Source organism: Chamaea fasciata, unplaced genomic scaffold, assembly GCF_029207755.1.
Source record: "Chamaea fasciata isolate MVZ Bird 193981 ecotype frontalis unplaced genomic scaffold, bChaFas1.0.hap1 SCAF_8, whole genome shotgun sequence".
Classification (NCBI taxonomy): Eukaryota; Metazoa; Chordata; class Aves; order Passeriformes; family Sylviidae; genus Chamaea; species Chamaea fasciata.
Window position 1 is genome coordinate 6,274,517 of NW_027094093.1, and position 20,465 is coordinate 6,294,981.

General features: G+C 42.4%; 1 protein-coding gene across 1 annotated transcript in view; it reads left to right on the top strand.

Moving 5' to 3' along the window:
• The window catches only part of ADARB1 (adenosine deaminase RNA specific B1), a 67,494-nt gene that overhangs the window by 22,174 nt on the left and 24,855 nt on the right, over positions 1-20,465 (top strand). The window contains exons 3-4 of the mRNA XM_066189508.1: positions 5,974-6,048; positions 11,755-12,686. Coding sequence (XP_066045605.1) covers positions 6,021-6,048; positions 11,755-12,686 — 960 coding nt within the window. The 5' untranslated portion in view covers positions 5,974-6,020. The remainder of the gene's footprint in view (positions 1-5,973; positions 6,049-11,754; positions 12,687-20,465) is intronic.

Sequence of the window (20,465 nt, forward strand, 5' to 3'; positions counted from 1 at the left end):
TGAATCAAATCTCTGACACGTTAGGGCAGATGAAGTAATTATCAAAAGCAAAGTCACTTTTGACTTCAGGTAGCTAATGCGGCATCTCTTCCCCCAGAAGGAAGGAGAAATACGCGTTGTTATGTATCTCTTTCTTGGCCATGCTGAGAACAGGGCAGTAAAAATTTGAGCAGCTGAAAGAATTGTGGTGAAGAGCTCAGTAGTTGCACAGGCTGCTCTTTGCATTTTACAAACTGTGCTCTTTTCTCAAAGATGCAAAATGAATTCTCATCCCCCTAAGGGTTTTTTTTTTTTCCCCTTTCTCTCTTTGTCAGTGTTGCAGTTCCATCAAAGCTGTGTAAATGTAGATACCCCACCCTCCATGCCCTTGGTCTGTCACACACAGCTTGTTGTGTATTGAACTGTGAAACTTGGCCTGAAACTGTTAATTAGTGTGCAGAACAGCACACCAAATTAGGCACAGCGCTAGTTAGGGGAGTTGTTCTTAGATAGGACTCATTTCCTTCTGAGCTTCTTGGTGGTCAACATATGACTTTGGTATTGTCTTGGGGTGGCTTTTGATGGCTTGTCCCTCCATGGTTAGTTGTTCTTTCTAAATCGTGTCAACTGAGCTCAAATGATCCTGTTGCTCTTCCTTCCTTCTCAGAGAAGTAGTGTCCAATACCATGGATGCTGAAGTAGAACATCAGTTCCTTTGACGTGGGGAAGTTCGAAGCTTTTAGTGCTTAGGCTTCAGACAGAAATAATTACAGTCACTCAGTCTCTGCTTTCCATCACAGTTTGGAGATACAAAAGCTGGGATCTGGGGAATGAGTGCCAGCAGGTAAAACTCCTTGTTAGCACATCATCCCAGTTCCAGTGGTGAGCTCAAGCATGTTTGGTTTGGTTAGTGAAGTACTGCTAATTTAAGATGCCAGTGGCGATGTTTTTCAAAAAATGCCAGCCTTGGATAGTTGTCAAAATATGATGGTGCATGTAAGTCATCAACCAGAGATGATCTCGATTCAATCATGTGCTGTGTTCCTGATGAACTGAGAAATAAGGGTCTGAGAGCAGCTGGAGGTGCCTGGTCAGAGAAATCTCTGTAGTAAACAGGCTGAAGAAGGCTGTGGAGCTTGTCCCTGCAGGCATTCCCTGCTGGAAAGTGCTTTTTTGTCCTGTTAGGTTTAATCTGAGGGCAGGATTAAAGGATGGCTGCAGTCCTCAGCCTGTGCTGATGATCTGTAGGATCTGCATATGTTTGTTGGTCACTCAGGTGGGGAAACAGGATGATACCACTTTATACACTGACCCATAATGTCACATGTTACTTTTTAGTTTATGAAACGGCTGGGAAATACCACAGGTAATGTTGACGGTGGGAGGCCTGTTGGTCAGGCCTGATAGAAACCCTTGTGTGGAAAATCTGTGACTAAAGTACATTTGAGATTGGCATATTTACGTATTCCTGCTATTTCCAAATACATTCTGTGCCTTTTGAGGCAGTGTATGAAAGGGGAACATGAGAAACAGTTGTAAAGGATGCTGAAAGCATCTTGCTTCGTGCACTAGGCTGTCTAATATTTCCTTGCTTATGTCTCTCCTTGTTTCTGAGCTACAAGACTGAAGAGTTGCCCTCCTTTATTAATAACATAATAAAATTAATTGTGCTTTTCCACACCCAGCAGTGAGGATGTCTTTGATCTAGTCCTTCTAAGAGAACTGTCCTTCCATGCCCCTTTTGTGTGACCAAGGGTTAATTGTCACGTGTGCCTCTGGCAGTAAGGGTGAGCTGCATCCTTCACTCATCTCTGTTCACTGGACTGTGCGCCAGTGCACTCCATGGTTCCAGGGGCTGGGCAGAGGAAGCACAGGGATAACCCTCCTTTTGGGAATACCTTGTTGCTGCTTTGGGAGAGAGTGGCACAGGTGGTAGAGGGTGCATGGCATCACATCAAGCCATGGCTGTGGGCACGGGGAACCTCTGCAGCACGGCCCGACTGCACCGCAGACGCAGGAGGATGAAGCGATCCGAGAGGAAAGGTAGGGCTTTAATTGCTGCATTGAAATGCTGGAACAGAGGAGTCGATGGAGGGGTGCTGGTGGTGCTGTTGTAAACGTAGTTTTCAGGTGAGGTTTGAACCTCAGCTGCAACTTGAGCATTTGCGCTTTGGATTCATAAGGAATCCAGTTTGTTAGAAATACTTTGAGCAAGATCCATTTCCATATTTTTTTTTTCACTTGATTTTAGAAGTTTGAAAGGAGAGGACTTTTTAACAAATATTCTAAAATTTCTTTAAAACTACGGCTTTCTGACTTACATTGTTTTCTAATAGTTTTGTGTCATCTATCAAGTTAATGGGATTTTTTGCATATGTGCCAATTGCTGAATGTAAAGCATTGTTAGCTGCTAAATTTCCCTTTCAAGACATACTTAGATTTTCTCTCAGTGATGAGAATAAACCAAGATAACTCTTAGAGTGTTCCACAACTCTTTTTTGCATGCAGTTGATACCTAGGATACTCAAACAGAAGAAATGCAGGTTATCTCTTAAGTCCCCATATGGTGTGTACTTGCTATAGCTAACATTTACCTAAAAATCTTCTCAAGTAGTCTCCTGTGGAAATAAAGGCAAATTCTGTTGTGTTGGCTGCTGCATTTTTAAGTACTTCTGATGTTCTTCCTATCTTTGGAAATGCTCTACAGGAATTATAGACTTAAAAACCAGGAGAGCATTAAAAGTGTACTTTCTCCTGGCTCCACTTAAATTAGCATTCATTTAGGTACTGTTTTCCTGTTTGATATGTCTGGCTTTTAATGCATCTAGGAAAAGAGAGGTTTTTATAGTCAGAACATTTCAGGTTGTGCTGCTCTGCAGAATCCCTTGGCTTCAGCGAGTGAATTTAGGTAAGAGCTGGGTGCAGGTTTGTTGCTCTGTGTTATGAAGAAAAAAAACCTCCCCTCTGCTACACCAGTGTAGTGCAGTCGAACCCTCAATTTATTTTATCAGTATACCTGAGAGAAAACAGTCCCTGTAGCCATGGAGCTGGCTTCTGCCACGGCCCCATTCCACACGGAATGTGCTGTAAATACGCTGACCCAAATCACTTTGTATTTATGGCAGTTATTCCTCACTGCTGTTTTTGAAAGCTTTGTTAATCTCTGAACAGCACTTAAGCTTTTTCCTTTACCCTTATATCTTTTTTTTTTTTTCCCCCAAATAGAAGTTTTTTGCAGTGCTGAGAATGTTACTGTAGTTGTGCTCTTTATCCCATAGCAGGATTTTAGGAACGAAACTCAGGAGTTTATCATCCATACCTTGGTGTCCAAGGCAGATGCTCAGCTTCAGTGGAGTCCTTTTGGAAGGCGTCCTTGCTCAGATGCATTGAGCATTACCACTGACCATTACCCAACCTCGTCTGGAGTCTTTGTGTCTGTAGGACCTGAGATGTTCTTGGATGTAAAATAACTTGCTAAAGGGGTTATTTACAGGCAGTGAATGTGTTTATTAATGCAGTTTTACTGCTGGAATAAAAGTTTGGAAGGTCAAAGAAGCCAGAAATGCTTATCTTTCTTCAAAGTGGAATAACTGAATCACTAATCATTTCAGAAGTAATCAAGCATGCCTTGGCAAGAGAGGAAGCTTTTTTTGTAGAGAACAGCCCAGGCTCAGAGTCCATTTTGTGAAAAATCTCCCCTCTCTTTCTGAGGGCATATGTAGGTCCTATTTTATATGGAAGGACTTTGAAAAACCTTTTTTCTTAATTTTCAAATCCTCTCTCTTTGAAAGCTAGATGGAAAAAAAAAATCCATGGATTACAGTGGGAGGAAGTTTGGAAGATAGATGTGTACACAGAGTACTGAGTTAATTCTCCCTGCCCAACTCAGTACTGTCTCCTACACATTATTCACAGAGTCATGGAATGTTAAGGGATTAGAATGGACCTTGCAGATCATCCAGTCCCAACTGTAGGCAGGGACTGCTCCCACTACACCAGATTGCTCAAGGCCTTGCCCAGCCTGCTTTGAACAGTGCTGGAGTTGGGACATCCACAACATTTCCTACTGTTTAAATATCTGATCCATTCTCTTCCAGGTATTTTTGATTTGAAGTGAGTGATGGTTAGAAATTAGTTGTAATGGAAATCAGTTACTTGTATAAAACACAGTCAGTCTTGTGGTGATGTGCTTAGAGTAAAGGAGCCTTACCAGGCTGCCTTAGGAAGTGGTGGAATCACCATCCCTGGAATTGCTCAGGAAGCAAATAGACATGACATTTGATGCTTTGGTTCAGTGGACATGCTTGTATTCAAAGGGTGGACTTGATCTTGAAGGTCTTGAAGTCAGTGGTTATTTGACTCTTATGTTCTTTAGCAGAGTGATCTGCTGGTGCGGTTGTGGGCACTGCAGGGAGGACCTGAGTGCTGCTAACTGTACTCATGCATTCTTTTTATAGAGAAAGGAATAGGAAAAAAGGTGACCGTTCTTTATATGCCAAGAGTAGTCTAACTCTTAAACACATATGGTTAAAGCTTAAAACAGAGAGCTTAGTGGCATTTGGCTGCATTCACACTGGATTGCATCTCTTAGGTGCCTTGGGGCTCTTCTGTCAAGTGTCCTTGGCTGTTTATCTTCTTTGATGCTTTCAGAATCTGTTTTAGCACAGTTATTATTTAGCACACTGAAATTCTTTTTAAAGAACATTATGCAAGTAGAGTTTGTGTTTGCCTCTGCTTTGAGCAGACAGGAGTTTGCTTTTTCTCTCCTTCAGGCTGTGGGGTGAGGTGCTGAGCCCAGGCTGATAACCCAGCTCCTCAGGAGGGTTTATCCATGGTGTGGAAGTGTGGGGCAGCTCTACAGCCTTTTTCACTTCTAGCTTGGCTCAAGGAGCTCACTTACCTCCTTGGCAGAAGTTAAACCAGGAATTGTTCAAGTCCTTTTGTCTCTGAGTACAAAGTGGTGCTGCAGGAATAACTGGAGCCGGTGTGATGTGCTAATTAAGGTGATAATTATTTACAGGTCTTGTTGATTACAGTCAACTAATTTCCTCTTGTTAGAGTGGAGTGTGCTGATGTTGTGTAATGCAAACTGTCTCAGGGGGTGGGCACAAGGGGTTAGAAGTAGATGGGGTGACATCAGGTGTGTGTTTAGTCACCAGTGGGGTTCCACAGGGCTCTGTCCTTGTCCCTGTGCCCTTCAACATCCTCATAAACAGCCTGGAGGCAGGAATCAAAGGCATACTAAATAAATTTGCTGCCAAATTGGAAGGAGCTGTTGACTCCCTCGAGGGCAGAGGGGCCCTATAGAGAGACCTCAGTGAATTTAGGGGCTGGGCAGTCACCAAACATAAGAAGTATAACAACAAGGGCAAGTGCTGGATTCTGCTCCTGGGGTAGGGCAACCCTGGCTGTGTGTGCAGACCAGGACATGAAGAGAGTGAAGAGCTGGAGAGCAGTGCTACGGAAAGGGACCTGTGGGGATCCTGCTTGATGGCAAGTTGAGTGGGAGTCAGCAGTCCCCTGGCAGCCGGGAGGGACATCAGGCACAGCAAGGGCAAGGGAGGAGATTGTCCCGCTTTGCTCTAGGCTGGCGTGGCCTCACTGTGAGTCTAGGGGCAGGTCTGAGCACCACAGTATGAAAAAGACATGAAGCTATTCGAGGTTGTCCAAAGGAGGCTGTGAAGGAAGTGAAGGGTCTGGAGGGGAAGCCATAGGAGGAGCAGCTGAGAGCACTTGGCTTGTTCAGCCTGGAGGAGACTGGGGAGACCTCATGGTGGTCTCATTCATCGTCCCACTCTGGCCTTTGGCAGACTGAGGCTGCACCTTTCAGTCACTGATGAACATCTCAGTTTTGGGAGGGATCCTCAGTCAGGATTTACCCAGACAGCCCAGTGCCAAGCCTGGGCCCAGGCTGCTGCTTTTAAAGGATGTTTAAAACTTTACCTAACAAGTTGGTACCTTAAAGCCTAAATCTCCCCCCTCCCTGTTTTCCAGAAAGAAGCCGTCTCTGCCAGCCAAGAAACCAGCAAAGATATTTCACAATGGATGTAGACGATGAAGAAAACATGAGTAAGATGTGTTTATTTACATAGTAATAAACTCTGTGATAGTTTCTGAAAGTAATTTTTTTTCCTCCCAAGCACAGGGGCGACTGCAAAGAAACTTCAGATGCAAAAATGAAAATACTTTAAATTGCAGTGAAGAAGAGTCAATTGGAGCTTTTGCATTAACAGTGTTTTAAATATGCTAATATAGTTATACCTTCTGTATTATACTCTACACCTAATATTTTTCTTACAGAGCCTGAATAATCAAAATATTTCCCTGTCTTGAACCAGCAGTGAAGAAGGGAGGGGATAATATCAGTAGTGCCCATGCCAAGAACCAGTAAGGTGTGAGGGGTGAAATGAAGGGGATTGGGTTGAAGAATATAATACAAAGGAGGGAGAGCAGAAAAGGGGAAAGGAAAAAGCAAAGGAGGAACTGGAAAAGCCCTGTACAGGTCTGACATGGGCTGGTTATTCTCTTTAGATGCTGATTGTCCCAACCCTGAGCTTCTGAATTATTGAAATGATTTTAAAACACAAAAATAGTCAAATAAAGTGATCATCTTGATGTGTGCTTAATGCAGCCAAGTGTTGTGAGACTGGGGTATAATTAAGATCCAATAACCTCTGAGAAAAGTATTCTCACTGAACCATTCTAAAATATTTTTACTGTTATTTGCCTTTTACCTGTCTTTTTTTTTTTTTTTTTTTTTTTGTGTGACTCAGAGAATCGTTCTGTTGCTGCTGTGCTGTGCCTGACTAAACAATTGTACATTATGTTATAACAAATGTGCTTCTTTTCCTCCCAAGTGACAGTGGCTAAAGAGTGCATCTGGCAAAGGTGAAAAAGCCCAGCAGTGGCTTTGGAGGAGAAGAGTTGTAGTTCAGTCTGGAGGAGTTACAGAAAAATTTTAGAGGGAGCTGAAGAATTTAGTTCATTGTGTTAAAATAAACCAGTCAAACCCAAAACAAACATCCTCCCCCTCACCCTTCCCAAAAAAACCAAAACCGAAGCAAAAAATGTTACCTGAAATAGAATTAATCTTTTTTTCCTTAGTGGAACAGTGAACTCAACTGCAGTATGCTTGGTATAATTTTCTTCTCCTTGATATATAAGAAATTACTTCAAAGGGATATTGTAGCTGTTTATCAAGATGGTTTCCCTACGGAGGCCTTCAGAAAGTGCAATTGGATAATTCTCATAATTTTTTTGGTAAAACATCCCTTTTCTCAATAATGGTGTAGCTGAGCATGAATAGAAGGTGCCTTCCTCAGCTGGAGAAATACCCTCTCTTTATAGGGGCGTTCTTTAATTCTGTGTCATAAAGCAAAACACTAAATTTTTGTCTGCTACTGGGTGTTTTTTTGTGTTAGTGCATCAATATGGGAAACTGTTCAAGGAATTTGTTATTATGTCAGGAGCTTGGCTCCATGGAACTGTTAAGGGAATGCATTTGTATAACTTCACTTTTGAGATGTCAGAACCTTGGCTGAGCCCAGTTCATATAGAGTGCGAGATGACCTTCCTTAGTGTGCCCACGCAAATATCATGAATTTGAAATGTTAAATCATCTGATTTGGGAGGGTCAGAAATCAAAGTTTAAGTTCTTTAGTTCTTTGCTTTGATTCGTGCAGAGATGCTTTTTTAAGCTTCTTATCTCTCTTTACTTTTGTATGTCTTACAATTGTGAAGTGTCATATTAGCAGTTGCTTATTAAATTTTTCATTATTTTATGTAACTGCTTTTGGGAAAAGGTTCTTAAAGGAAGGTGGGCTATGCAGTCTTTGTAGCCTGTGGTTGCATAACTAGACTTCCTCTGCAGAAGCCAGAATTAAGATGATTTTTTTTTGGTTCAGATGAAATATAAGACAGAGATGATGTCTTACATTAATAACTTAATATCCCTGAGAAAACAGTGTTTCAGACTTCAATTTTTAGTGTTTTCCTTCTTTATCCTTTGGCTATAGAGACACGGTTTGGGGAAAGAGATGGTTATTTAGAATGTTTTGATTTGTTTTCTGTTGTTTTGCATGGCTGGTGTGTCTGCAGCACTCTGAACACTTGGAACACAAGCATGTGACTCTCTTGACCTTTCTCTTTGATCTGTTTGCTCCTTTTTCTAAAAGATGCTCTGAAGAGAGCATGTATTTTTTTCTGCTTGTTTTTAAATGAAAAAAAAAAACCCAAAAAACACTTATTCAGAATTTCCCCAGGCCTCTAAATTAGAGCAGCAGGATAAGGGGTAGCTAGAGCCATCTTTTGGTTCAGCTGAGAGTCATCTAAATTTAATTAATCGTGTTCCAGATCAGACAGAGCAGGGGGGAGTGTTGTCTCTCAGCAAGCCAGGTAATGGAAAGTCCCCAGTGGATAAAGCATCTTAATGGCAAATGCTTTTTAATTGCAGGGAATAAACTCAAAAAAAACCCCAGCATGTCCAGAAAAAAAGATTTATTTCCTTCCTGGCATGAAAAATTCTCCGTGCCTTTTTCCTGCTTCGAGTGTTCTTGGGTTTGTAAGACAAAATCTGGGGGGCAGGACTGTCCTGCTGAAGTTGTTGGTGTCAGCTGTCACTTTTACTGAAGTGGCCTCCACAGACATAAGTCAAATATCTAGTTGAAGCTGCCAGCTATTTTTAATTACTAGAAAATACACCAATCTCATGAAAAAGATCTAGTTTTTAAATCATGGGTTGTATAAATATTTAAGAAAACAGGATCTCAGTCATCAAGTGTTTATGTATGTGTTAATGCTGCTTTAAAGCCTTAAATACACAGCAGATGTGATGGACTTCAAAGGGCTCTCTAAAGCACTCATTCCTTGAAGAATTAAGTTTGAAGATGGAAATATTAGAGATTTCTGTAAAATCATGCACAACATGAGGTGTTTACTATTAGATTCATCAAACTTAAAACAAAAAAGCAAATAAACCCCAGTAGATGCAGCAAGACTAGCAGGTGGAGGATCAAAGAAAGCAATGGGAGATGTTTTCATGCCATTTGTAATGAGGTGGTGAAGTGCCTTGCTCAGGACATCATGGATGCCATGGGTTTATGGGATCTTTAAAAGCTGTTAGAAAACTTATTTTGGGAGGGAAAAAAAAGCACATGTGGCTCTTTGGCATGATCTCTGGGAGAGCCCAGAGCTGCAAGGCTGCCCTGGGGAGAGTCACTGTGTGCTTTTGCTGGTGCCATACCTTCTGCTGGGGTCTGTTGGTGGCCCTATCACATGTGGGGAACTGGGCAAGGTGAGGAAGAGCCAGGAGGGCCGTTCCTAACTTCCCTGGAAGGGTGGCATGCCTGGAAAAGGCATCCAGGGAGAGGCTGGGCTGGAGGAGAGTCACTCCATGTCTGAACATGGACAAGATTAGAGCTGATGTCTCTGACTTGAACAGGGTGTGTTTTGACTAATCTTCCCAAGCCCTCAGGTGTGATTAGAGGTCCTCAGCACTGCTGGGCTGGACAGGCTGAAAAGGACCAAAAGCACACCTTCACCCTCAGTCTGAGATGGAGGGACCTGTCCTTGCAGTTCAGCAACTCAGTGGGTTGAAACAAGCACAGGTCCTTTTGGTTTGGACAGAAAGTCTTTCACTTTCCATCACAAACTTCGATTTGGATCGACTCCACAGTTACCTCCTTTCCTGGTCTCTTGGTTTGACTCGGGATCAGCTCCCTGCATTCTTTCTCTCCAAGTTTCTTCCACCCTGCAGATTCTCCAAAGCTAACAAAGCCTAGTAGCTCTCAGGCAAGGAGTAGTTTTCTTCCCTTCTCTCTTAATGAGACAAGGTAAGCCTGCAAGTTTATTTCCTGCTCCCTACAAGTCCCTCCTCTCTGTCAGGACATCTTCTCCCCTACCTGACAAAGAAGTTCCTCCAGCTGCCATGCTTATATGCAGAAGTTTTTCTTTTTAAAGTTCAGCTGGAGTCTGTTCAACTCCTATTTTCCTTCTGTGGTTTCCACAGGCACTGGTAGTGGTTTTCATATAAAAATAAATAAAGCCAGAGACCATTAACTGTTAACTCAATGATTTCTCTTTAGCCTGAAAGTCTTGGTGGTGGATAACAAATACCTGGTGCCAACCAGTAAGGGCAGTGTTCCAGAAATGATGAGATGTAAGAAACTCACTGTAAGGAAAGATTTAAAAAATTCCTCCATTGTCATTAGATTCTTCCACCATAAATATATATTTTGATAAAGAATATATTTATGAACACTGTATTAACAGTTGTGACCCTATAGCCTTCTATGTTTGATCTGAACAAGAGATACTTGACTAAATCTAGCAGATTTCTAGCAATGAAATGCTTCAGAATTTTGATTCTTGACCGAATTTAGCTGACAATTAATTTAATTGAACAATTTTACTGTACAGTTCTTTGTTGTGCTGCTGTGATTTAATGAAATGTGTTCTACTTTGGCTTTTTCTTTTGATCTTTTTTTTCCCTCCCTTTTTTTCTCTTTGAGCACCGAAAGGAGTAACCTATCGAGCTTTTGCTGGAGGATGTTATAAATGAAAATTTAGTAACTATTCCGTCAGCTTTGTAACCTGGGCGAAGTGATGTGTGCATGGTAGGGGATTGTTAGGGAAGACTGAAAGAGTGACTGGAATTTGTCACTATGAAAGAGAGCTTCCACCTGGTTTGTTCTAATTTCAATGACCATTTACCACCTTGGAAAAGCACAAATAGTTAATTTCCTTAGTTTATTTATCAGGGTGAAAATAAGGTCTTTGAACTTGAAAGTAAATTTAATTCCTTATAAATAGCTCTGACATATTGCCCCAACTTATATTTTTGGAAACAAATCATTAAATTAATATTATATTGTCTTCCCTGCCCTCCCATTAAAATATTATCACTGTGAGTGTACAGCTTTTGTCACACTTCTATTCTGTGTAGCCTTAGAGAGGATCTCTAGTGATTTTTGGGTTTCCAACTCCATGATAGAAGTTTTCTTGACAAGGAATTATGCTTGTAAATGACCAATAAGAGATTTTTTTTTAATAGAAGGCTGTGTGGAAATACGTAGTCTTGTGGTCCTGCTGGCACAGTGGGCACCTGTAGTTCCTGAGAAATTTGGCATGAGGTGAAATTAATGTTTAGAAAAGACATGAAAAAGCACTGAATTTGAGAAGTATGGAATAGCTAAAGAGAAACAAAAGCATTCAAACATTCTTCAGTCTTGGTACCTACCAAGGAGCTGCCTAATTTTTCATTGCTCTGAATGAAGGTTTTATTTATGTAGTTTTTCAATTTAAGCAACTAAAATCACTGCAGGGAAAAAAGTAACATGAGTAAACTGATAATAAAATAGAATTAAATATCTGGCTCAGAGTTGTGGTCTTAGGCATCCAGTTTTATTTACTAATGGTAGTTGTTTTGTGGACATATGTTCTTTGGCTTATATTGTTGATTGAAGGCATTTTTGAGGCTAAATATAACTTACAAGTAAAAGTTTTGTTCCAGCGTAATTAAAATTAAAAAAAAAAAAAAGTTGTAGTGGTTGTTTGCTGTGGAGTTGTATCAAGTGTGTGGTTTGAAAATTTATACTTCTGGAATTGTTGGGAGGTTGTGTTACATTATCATCATCTCCAGTAGTCTTGCAAAAACATTTAACCTGTGAGCACACATCACTTAACCAGTTACAAAGAGAGATAAAGGAATCTATAAATTTTGCATTTACAAGATCCTGCACCGAAGGCATTGTAAGTTACTCTTTCTGGGCACCGCAGGTTCGAGCAGCACCGACATTAAAGAGAACCGCAATGTGGACAACGTTCCCCCCAAGGACAGCGCCGGGCAGGGGCCCGGGGAGGGCACCCCGCTCTCCAACGGCGGTGGCAGCAGCAGCAGGAAGAGGCCTTTGGAGGAGGGCAACAATGGCCACGCCAAATTTCGCCCCAAGAAGAGGAAGAAAATGCCCGGCCCCGTTCTGCCAAAGAACGCCCTGATGCAGCTTAACGAGATTAAACCCGGTTTACAGTACAAACTCCTCTCCCAGACGGGGCCGGTGCACGCCCCCATGTTTGTGATGGCCGTGGAAGTCAATGGGCAGGTGTTTGAGGGCTCTGGCCCAACAAAAAAGAAAGCCAAGCTTCACGCTGCCGAAAAGGCTCTGCGCTCCTTCGTCCAGTTCCCCAACGCCTCGGAGGCCCACCTGGCCATGGGCAGGACTCTGTCGGTCAACACGGACTTCACATCGGACCAAGCGGATTTCCCCGACACCCTTTTCAACGGCTTTGAGACGCCGGTCCCCTCTGACGCTTCCTTTTACCTGGGCTCCAATGGGGACGGCTCCTTTGGCTCCGGCGGGGACTACGGATTGCCATCGTCTGCCGTAGCCAGCAGCCTTTCCCAGTCACCTCTGCCCCCACCCTCGCCCTACCCCACGGCCAGCGGGAAGAACCCCGTCATGATCCTCAACGAGCTGCGCCCGGGGCTGAAGTACGAGTTCCTCTCGGAGAGCGGAGAGAGCCACGCCAAAAACTTTGTCATGGCGGTGGCCGTGGACGGGCAGACTTTCGAAGGCTCGGGGAGGAATAAAAAGCTGGCCAAAGCTCGGGCTGCTCAGTCAGCCCTGGCATCCCTGTTTAACATGCAGCTGGACCAGACTCCGTCTCGGCAGCCCATTCCCAGCGAGGGGCTCCAGTTACACTTGCCACAGGTGAGAAACCTTTTGGGCGTTGTGGATGGCTTTGGGTATTGACCAAGAGGAGTCAAGTCATGTGTGTTGAATCAGGAATCAAGTCATGCGTGTTGAATCAGTTTGAACAGCTTTTTTTCTTCTATAGATATGTGTGTCTGTATATTTATCTATAAAAATAATATATGTATGTGTATGTATAGATGTATTAGGTGGTTTATACGGTTAGAGCTTCTGACAATTTGTGTTCTCCTGCGCAGAGAAGAGGCTTTGTTTCTGATGCCACAGGTGAGAAACCCTTTGGGCGTTGTGGATGGCTTTGGGTAATGACCAAGAGGAGTCAAGTCACGTGTGTTGAATCAGTTTGAACAGCGTTTCTGCTTCTATAGATATGTGTGTGTCTGTGTATATAAAATATATGTGAATGTACATATGTATTAGGTGATTTGTACCGTTACAGCTTATGACAATGTGTATTCTCTTGAGCAGAGGAGAGGCTTTGTTTCTGATGTTTTCAGCCTCGATCATGTTGTGTAAGAGAGCACCAGTGTCAGCATGAATTACGGTTTGTGCTTGGGAAGGATTGAATCGCATCTTGCTCATCTCAGACAGCAAGACTTAGATGGAGTTCCAAGTGAGAATTACTGCTTTAAGTGAAGTTATTTGGTACAACAGTTTTTGGCAGATAAGAAAATCATTCTTTCCTGCAATCATAAATTGTTGCAAGTCAAGGTCAGATTAAGTGAGGCTGTTGCAACGGCTACTGATTTCCAGCGTGTGAACCCATTCCACGTGCATGTATACAAGATGTGTGGTTAAATGGCTATAATCTGAAGGGTTGTGCTCTAGGCAAATGAATTATTAGGCATATGGAAGTTACTTAGGCAAGTATATCTGGCTGAGAAATAATTTAAATCAAGTAGTTAATGAACTGGGGAAAGTATCCAGCATACCAGACACAGATCAGAAATTTGAAGTCACTAGAATGGAGTAATCTTAAAATTTTTTTAATGCAGAAAAATTCTCCCCTATTTTCTTGCTTCTTCCCAGTCAAACTACACTAATAATTGTTTGACTGCGTTCTTTCTACTGCATCTCTTGGGTCTTTTTAATAATATTATATGCCCATCTAAATTAAAATATTTGTCTGTGAATTCTTTTGCAACTTTCTGTATATTATGAGAATTTCAAGGCTTTGACCTTTTCTGTCTCAAAACCATTGTTCTAGATTTCATGAAAATTCTAACATACTGTTCTGGTTTGATAATGTGGGGTCAAAGAGTATAAGTAGATGTGACTATTTTAAGTACTTTTTTTCACGAAATATATGGACATTATGCATATTTTAGATCTTCCCATATGGTTTCATTTTCATGTTGCACAATTACTGTGTTACTGATAAATGCTTCCTTCATTTTCAAATCCAGAATCATGCTGTTTTGGGTAGTTACAATTTCTTCAGTAGATTCAGTGATTTCAGACTGCGTTCTCTGCTTTTAAAAGTAGTTTTGACCCCAGACACCAAAAAAAAATTCACTGCTAGTAATTCACATGTTGTTAGTTCTTGCATCAGTAAAATGGTAAAAACTGGAACTGGAAGAGGGAAGTGTGAAAAACCCAAGCTGAACTGGGAAAGTTGTTACATGGGTGCTGCCTTATTTAGATCCAATTTCAAGTAATTTTTATTCAGGGGCTTTTGATCAGCTTGTCATCAGGATGTCATCACGCACTTCACTGTGTTGCTTTGCTTTGAATTATAATTAGCTGTTATTGGAATTACATTAGGTCTTTTACATGTTAGCGATTTTGGTCTGGTATGTATTTAATGATTTAAGCATTTGTGGTGTTTTCAGGTCCTGCGCTTGATTTATCTTTTTTTAGAAGTCTGTGAGTTTAATTATAGTTGTTTAATTATTTTAGACATTGTTTACTGTGTAAAAAAGTGTTAAATTCAGGGTTAGTCCTAAAATGGGTGAAATCACGAAAGCTGGAGAGTGCAGGAATGATGTAAATGAGGACAGGATTTGATACAACCGGTGGACAAAATAAAATGTTGATAGAGTTGGAAAAAAAATGAAAGCTAGAAATATGCGAGGGGAGGGAAAATTCAAACATCAGGTGCTTAGGGTATAAATAAAAGAGTTACAGTGTGGTTGTGGTAGTGAAGATGTTGGAATTGACTGCCTGGGTGGCAGGTCCAAACCTGCCTGTAGCTCATTTGTGATGGGAAGAATGGAGTTGAGAGGAGAGATGTTCCCTGTGATGGTGGTGGCCATGAGTACGGCTGGATGTCTCCCTGTGACCCCACTAAATATCCCAAGAGCTGCAGGGGCCTCAAAGAGAGTTAAATACGGAAACACACTTGCAAAGTATCAAATGGTACAGAAGGGTTGCTGCAATCAGAACCTGATTGTTGTGAAATGGGTGTGAGAATACTCTTATGGTCTGTACAGGGCGTTACTGAGGTGCTGATCCTGTGGTTCAATGCAAGCTTGTCAGCTTGCTCACAGCTTGGTCTCTTGTCAGGGATGAAGGAAGGTTCCTTGCAGCGAGGAACATCTCTGTGCTGGGAAAGTGAGTTAAACTCAGGAGCACACTCAGCTTGTAGCTCAGAGTGGGTAAAAATGTCCCACTAAAAACTCTGCAGTTGTGCGCTTAGCACCTTGGCACTGGGTGCGTTGGCAGTGAACACATTGTCACGTTTTCATTAGAGGGACTTGCCTCTCCAGAACAATGCGAATATTTTTGTGGTTAGCTCTGCTTTGTGAACTGATCCAAAAAATCATAGAATGACACAATGGTTTGGGTTGGAAAAAACCTTAAAAATTATCTTATTCCCACCCCCTGCCATGGGCACAGACACCTTCTGCTAGGTTGCTCCAAGCCCTGTCCAACCTGCCCTTCAACACTTCCAGGGGCGCGGCAGCCACAGCTTCTCAGTGCCATGCCCTCGCCACCCTCGCAAGGAAGAATTTCTTCCCAATATCCCATCTAACCCTGCCCTCTGTCAATGGGAAGCCATTCCCCCTTCTCCTTCATTTCAGGCCCTTGCCTGAAGTCCTTCTCCAGCCCTCCTGGAGCCCCTTCAGCACTGGAAGGGGCCCTAAGGTCTTCCTTGATCCTTCTCTCCTCCAGGTGAACACCCCAGCTCTCCCAGCCTGTCTCCAGAGCAGAGGGGCTCCAGCTCTTGGGGCATCTTGGTGGCCTTCTCTGGAGGGGTCTTACACCTCTGTCAGAGGTGGCATGGTGCTGTCCCTAAAAGAAATTCTCCGGCCAGTACCAAATGCTTTGGAGTAAAACTGGGAAAAGAACGTACTGGTAGCAGTAATTTGCCAGTATATGCTTCAAACCTTCAGCAGTCCCAGCTGCTGGTGTCCCTCAAGGAAAACTTTTCCATCAGAGAGTGGGATCTTGCTGGTTGGAGGTATCACCTCTTCAGGCCACTAATGGCTTCTGTTAGAAAGCTGATATGGAGTTTTTTTCCTAATGCTGTTTCCTCAAACTGTTTACTTAAAAAGATAACTGATTAGTCAAGGTGAGCAGAGAACTGAAACTTGGAATCGTACGAATCGTACACGCTAAAGCTTAAATACAGTTATTTAAATTAGAAAGCTTGACTGTTGTGAGAGAAAGCAAGTTGAGCTACACTAATGAGCAGCGTAGCTGCAAATGAGATCAGTTTGAAAAACATCACTAGAGAGAGTATTTTTATTCATTTACCTAATTGAATTTATCCCTTCTGTTGTGGTGGACAGACATGGAAACAAATCGTTAAGCAGGAGAAGTGCAGTGAGAACCAGTACTGAATGGCTGCATGTACTTGATGTGCTTTTTTAGTCCTGGTTCAACCTGGGGCAAGGGGAAGTATAAAAAATGATTCAAATACATAAAAGATACACAAACGCTTATGAACATGATTGGAGATTTGGGAAAGCTGCTTCTGGAGAGGTACCGAGGAATTCTGGGCAGTTCATTGCTATGGATTGCTTAGCGTATACAAGAGAATAAGAATGTGATGGATTCAAACCTGGGGAAAAGACAATGTTGATTATATTTATGGGAATATCATGAATTATGTGTTGGAATAATTGCTGTGGAATTGGAAGAAATATACAAGATAGATCAGCATAAGCAGTGAAAGGCTTTACAAGCAGGCAGAAGTTTCTTTAAATCATAACAGGAAACTTCTCTGAATTGTGTGTGCTGGTCACTGTTAAAGGGAAGGACCTGGTTGACCTTGATTTTACCTGTAGTGGGAAGTTCACATAAGCCATGAACTGTGAAGATAAGAAAAAAACCCAAAAAACCAAAACCAAAGGAGAACGTGTCTGCTTGAGAAGGGTGCCTGGAGATCCAAGGAGAGCACAAAGGACTGAGACTTCTTGAGTCAGTTCCTGTGAGAGCTGTGAGCTATTGCTGCTGCCTTTCCCACCATTCAGGGGATCACCAGCATTCATCTTGGGTGGTCTCCATGGCCTTCCAAGGCCTTCCTTCAGCTCCAGATTGACCTGAACTTCATCAGCTCCAAAGTATTTTCAAGTGTGAATGATCGGGGTGGTTCTGCTACAACATTGCTGCAACATCTGTGTTTAACCAAAAGCAGTCTGTGTGTGTAGAAAAGGAGTGGGTTCACTGTGACTTCATCAGAGAAGGGAACAACGCACCCAAAATAACTTGGAGCTCACATGCCTTACTGAGCCAACTGTCAGCTATTTTAGGTCTTTCCTTTTTTGAATTACTCAACTTGGAATAATGATTTAATGCAGGAGCAGGGGTAGAGAAACTGTGTGTCAGATGTTAGCGCATTCACAGGGAAGGTGAGACATGAGTTCAGTTCCAATGAATATTTATGTCTATGAAAGGCAGTAGAGTCAGAATGTGATGTGGAAGGTCCCTACTTAGGCCTGTCACTGGCCTGGGCTTGCTGTGGAAACAGCCTCAAGTCCATGGTTTTGAGATGGGGACAGCAGGAATTTCTGGGCAGTAAGTCTTGTTCCCGGTGCTGCCTTATTCCCTTATTCCCTTGTCTTCCATGCCCTTAACTCTGTCAATATAATAGACTGCCTGGGAGACAGGGATAATTCTTCTAATTTCTTGGGGGAGTATTCTTATTAAAGACCAAAATCTTAGTGACTACATCTATAGGCATTTAGCAGTGTTTATTCCTCACTGCCCAGCTGTTGTCACACAATTAGTGTATCAAATAGAAATATCAAATATTCACTACATCTGCCTGTTTTCTGGCAGTGATTTTTTTCCTCTCTCCAGCTTATCCTGGATTGTTTGCATCTCCATGGTTCGTTTTGTCTCTCTTGAGTTCTGCTTAGTCCTTCTTACGAGTCCTCCCCAGTGTCTGGCTTCAAGTTCATCCAAGCATTTTTAGGTTTCCTTGCCAAAAGCTTCGTTCCAGGCTCTGTGAGATGCAGCTCCATCCTGTTCTGCTGTGCCAACTTCCAGCTTCCTAGAGGAACTCACTGCATGCTCCTTTGTGTACCAACACCACAGTTTACTCTGCTTTGCTTGTTGTGTAAAAAAAAAAGGATCCTTCTGGAGAAAGCTAATGGGTCCAGCCTGTATGCAGGCTTACTACCCAGCTGCTGCTCAGGGAGCCTTTTGTCAGTGCCGTTAGCAGCCAAGGTGGCCATGGATTTCTTCCCAGAAACAACATGGCAATTTCAGGTCCCAGTGTTGGGGAAGACTCCTCCGGGTACCAGTCACCACCCACCACCACTCCCTCCCCCTTTTTTTTAAAAAAAATATATTATTATTGTTGTTGTTATTATGATTTTATAGAAAAGGTGAATAACATTGTTTATTCCCTGGATGCCAAGCCATTTCTAGCAGGTTTGAAGCCTCTGTTAAGCATAGAATCACAGGGTTGGGTTGAAAGTGACCTGAAGCATGTGTTCTCTGTGTGGATCAGGTCCATCCCTGTCTGGAATAGTTTGTTTCCCTAGTATCTATATTCCATCACAATGTCATTCAGCATGATTTTACCGTGTGATGTCCAGCACATCACAGTGTAGGCTTGAGCAGAAAATACACGGATTACAGAAATGAGAGCGTAAAACTTGCAGCTGGGAAGCTAATATCCATGACTATGCAGTGAGGCTAGGGATAAAACACTGGAATGGGGACTCTGTGCCTTGGCTATACAGTGATCTGCCCTCATGGCTGCAGGGAGGTTAATAATTTAAGACTTTTGTGTATTAATTTTCCATTTCTAAGACCAGGGTGATTAAAACCCACTCAATTATTTGCTTTTTCTTTTGGGTATTTACCTTCAAGTTCGGCTTTCTGCATTAGGTAAGTACTAGGACAATTAAAGGCAGATTTAGTGCCGTGTGGTTGCGGTGCTGGCAGAACATGGACTGTAAGCCAATTTTGGGTCAGCAAAAAAAGACTGTTTGAAAATCAGAGCCTGACCAGACACGTTCATGACCTCTGAGCCAAATTGTGTTCCTGAAAAATATTTGGAGTTTCTGAGTTTGCAGTCCATTAAAATGTTTCAAGAAAATTGATGTTTGCAATGCCAAGAGTCTTCTGATTCCACAAGCTGAGCGATTGCAAACCATGGATGAAGCTGGTGCAGCTGGGACCGGACTGCTGGTCACTGTTTTCTGCCAGGCTCTGGTGAGAGCTGCTGAGCTCTGTAATCCTGACACCCAAGCTTTAGTTATTTCTTGGCTGCTAAAGCTTTTCCAAAAGGAAGTTAACGCTGAGAGCATGCCCATGTCATTTCTAGGCTGTTGGTTCTCACGAGCCGTGTTAAGGAAATGGGGGTGAATGGGGCTGGTGGTCTTCAAACCTTTTTTTTCTTCTATTTTTTTTTTTCCTTTCGCCTTTTTCCCTTGGGCATCTAACACATCTGTATCACAGAATGGTTTGGGTTGGAAGGGACCTTAAAGCTCATCCAGTCCCACCCCATGCCATGGACAAGGACACTTTTCATTAGGTTATGTTTCTCCGAGCCCTGTCCAACCTGGCCTGGAACACTTCCAGGAATGGGGCAGCCACAGCTTCTCTGTTCCAGTGCCTCGCTCAACATCTGAATGGCAGTGGTGAGTGTGACGCACAATACCTGTGTCTTTATGAGGCTGTGGGCCAGGTGTGCACACCTAGAATATCTGATACTGCTGGTTATCAACACGTGGTTGCCTTGGCTTCAGTTTCTTTTCAGGTGAAAATTCAGGGATTTGGTCTTGACTCATTTTTTTCTAGCAGTTACAGTTCCAGCTGCCTTGAAAACAGCAGGTGAGAATAGCTGCAGAGCTGAACTGGATTGTCTGTGAACAGGAGCAGGACTGCTATTTCGAGGTTTTCCTACATTTTAGAAGTTAGCCCCACTCACAGCCTGACTTAAAGTGACTGTTCAAGTTTTCCTGAAAGGCAAAAATATTTCCTAATTTTGAGATAGCTTATTTGGGGTTATACACTGATGTTTTTTATTCCTGACTTTGTATAGGTCTTGTAAAAATAGGACACAGGAAGCGTTAAACTAGGATTGAAAACACGATTGCCTTTATTTATATAACAGTTAGATAAGGAATTAGATTGTTATAAAAGGTTCATTTGAGTGGCATGGATTTTTATTTCAATCTTTTTGTCAGGTTCAATGTTGAGGATACTGAAATGATGTGTTTTGAGGTTTGAGCATGAGAATATAGACATATCTGTCTATCCAGTTGTTCTCCCAAGCCTCAAATGTTCATCAGGATCATGGGCATTAGGTACTTCAGTGCCTGGCTTAGTGCTGTCTGACCTTGTTTTGGCAGACATGGAACACTCATACCTCTGCTT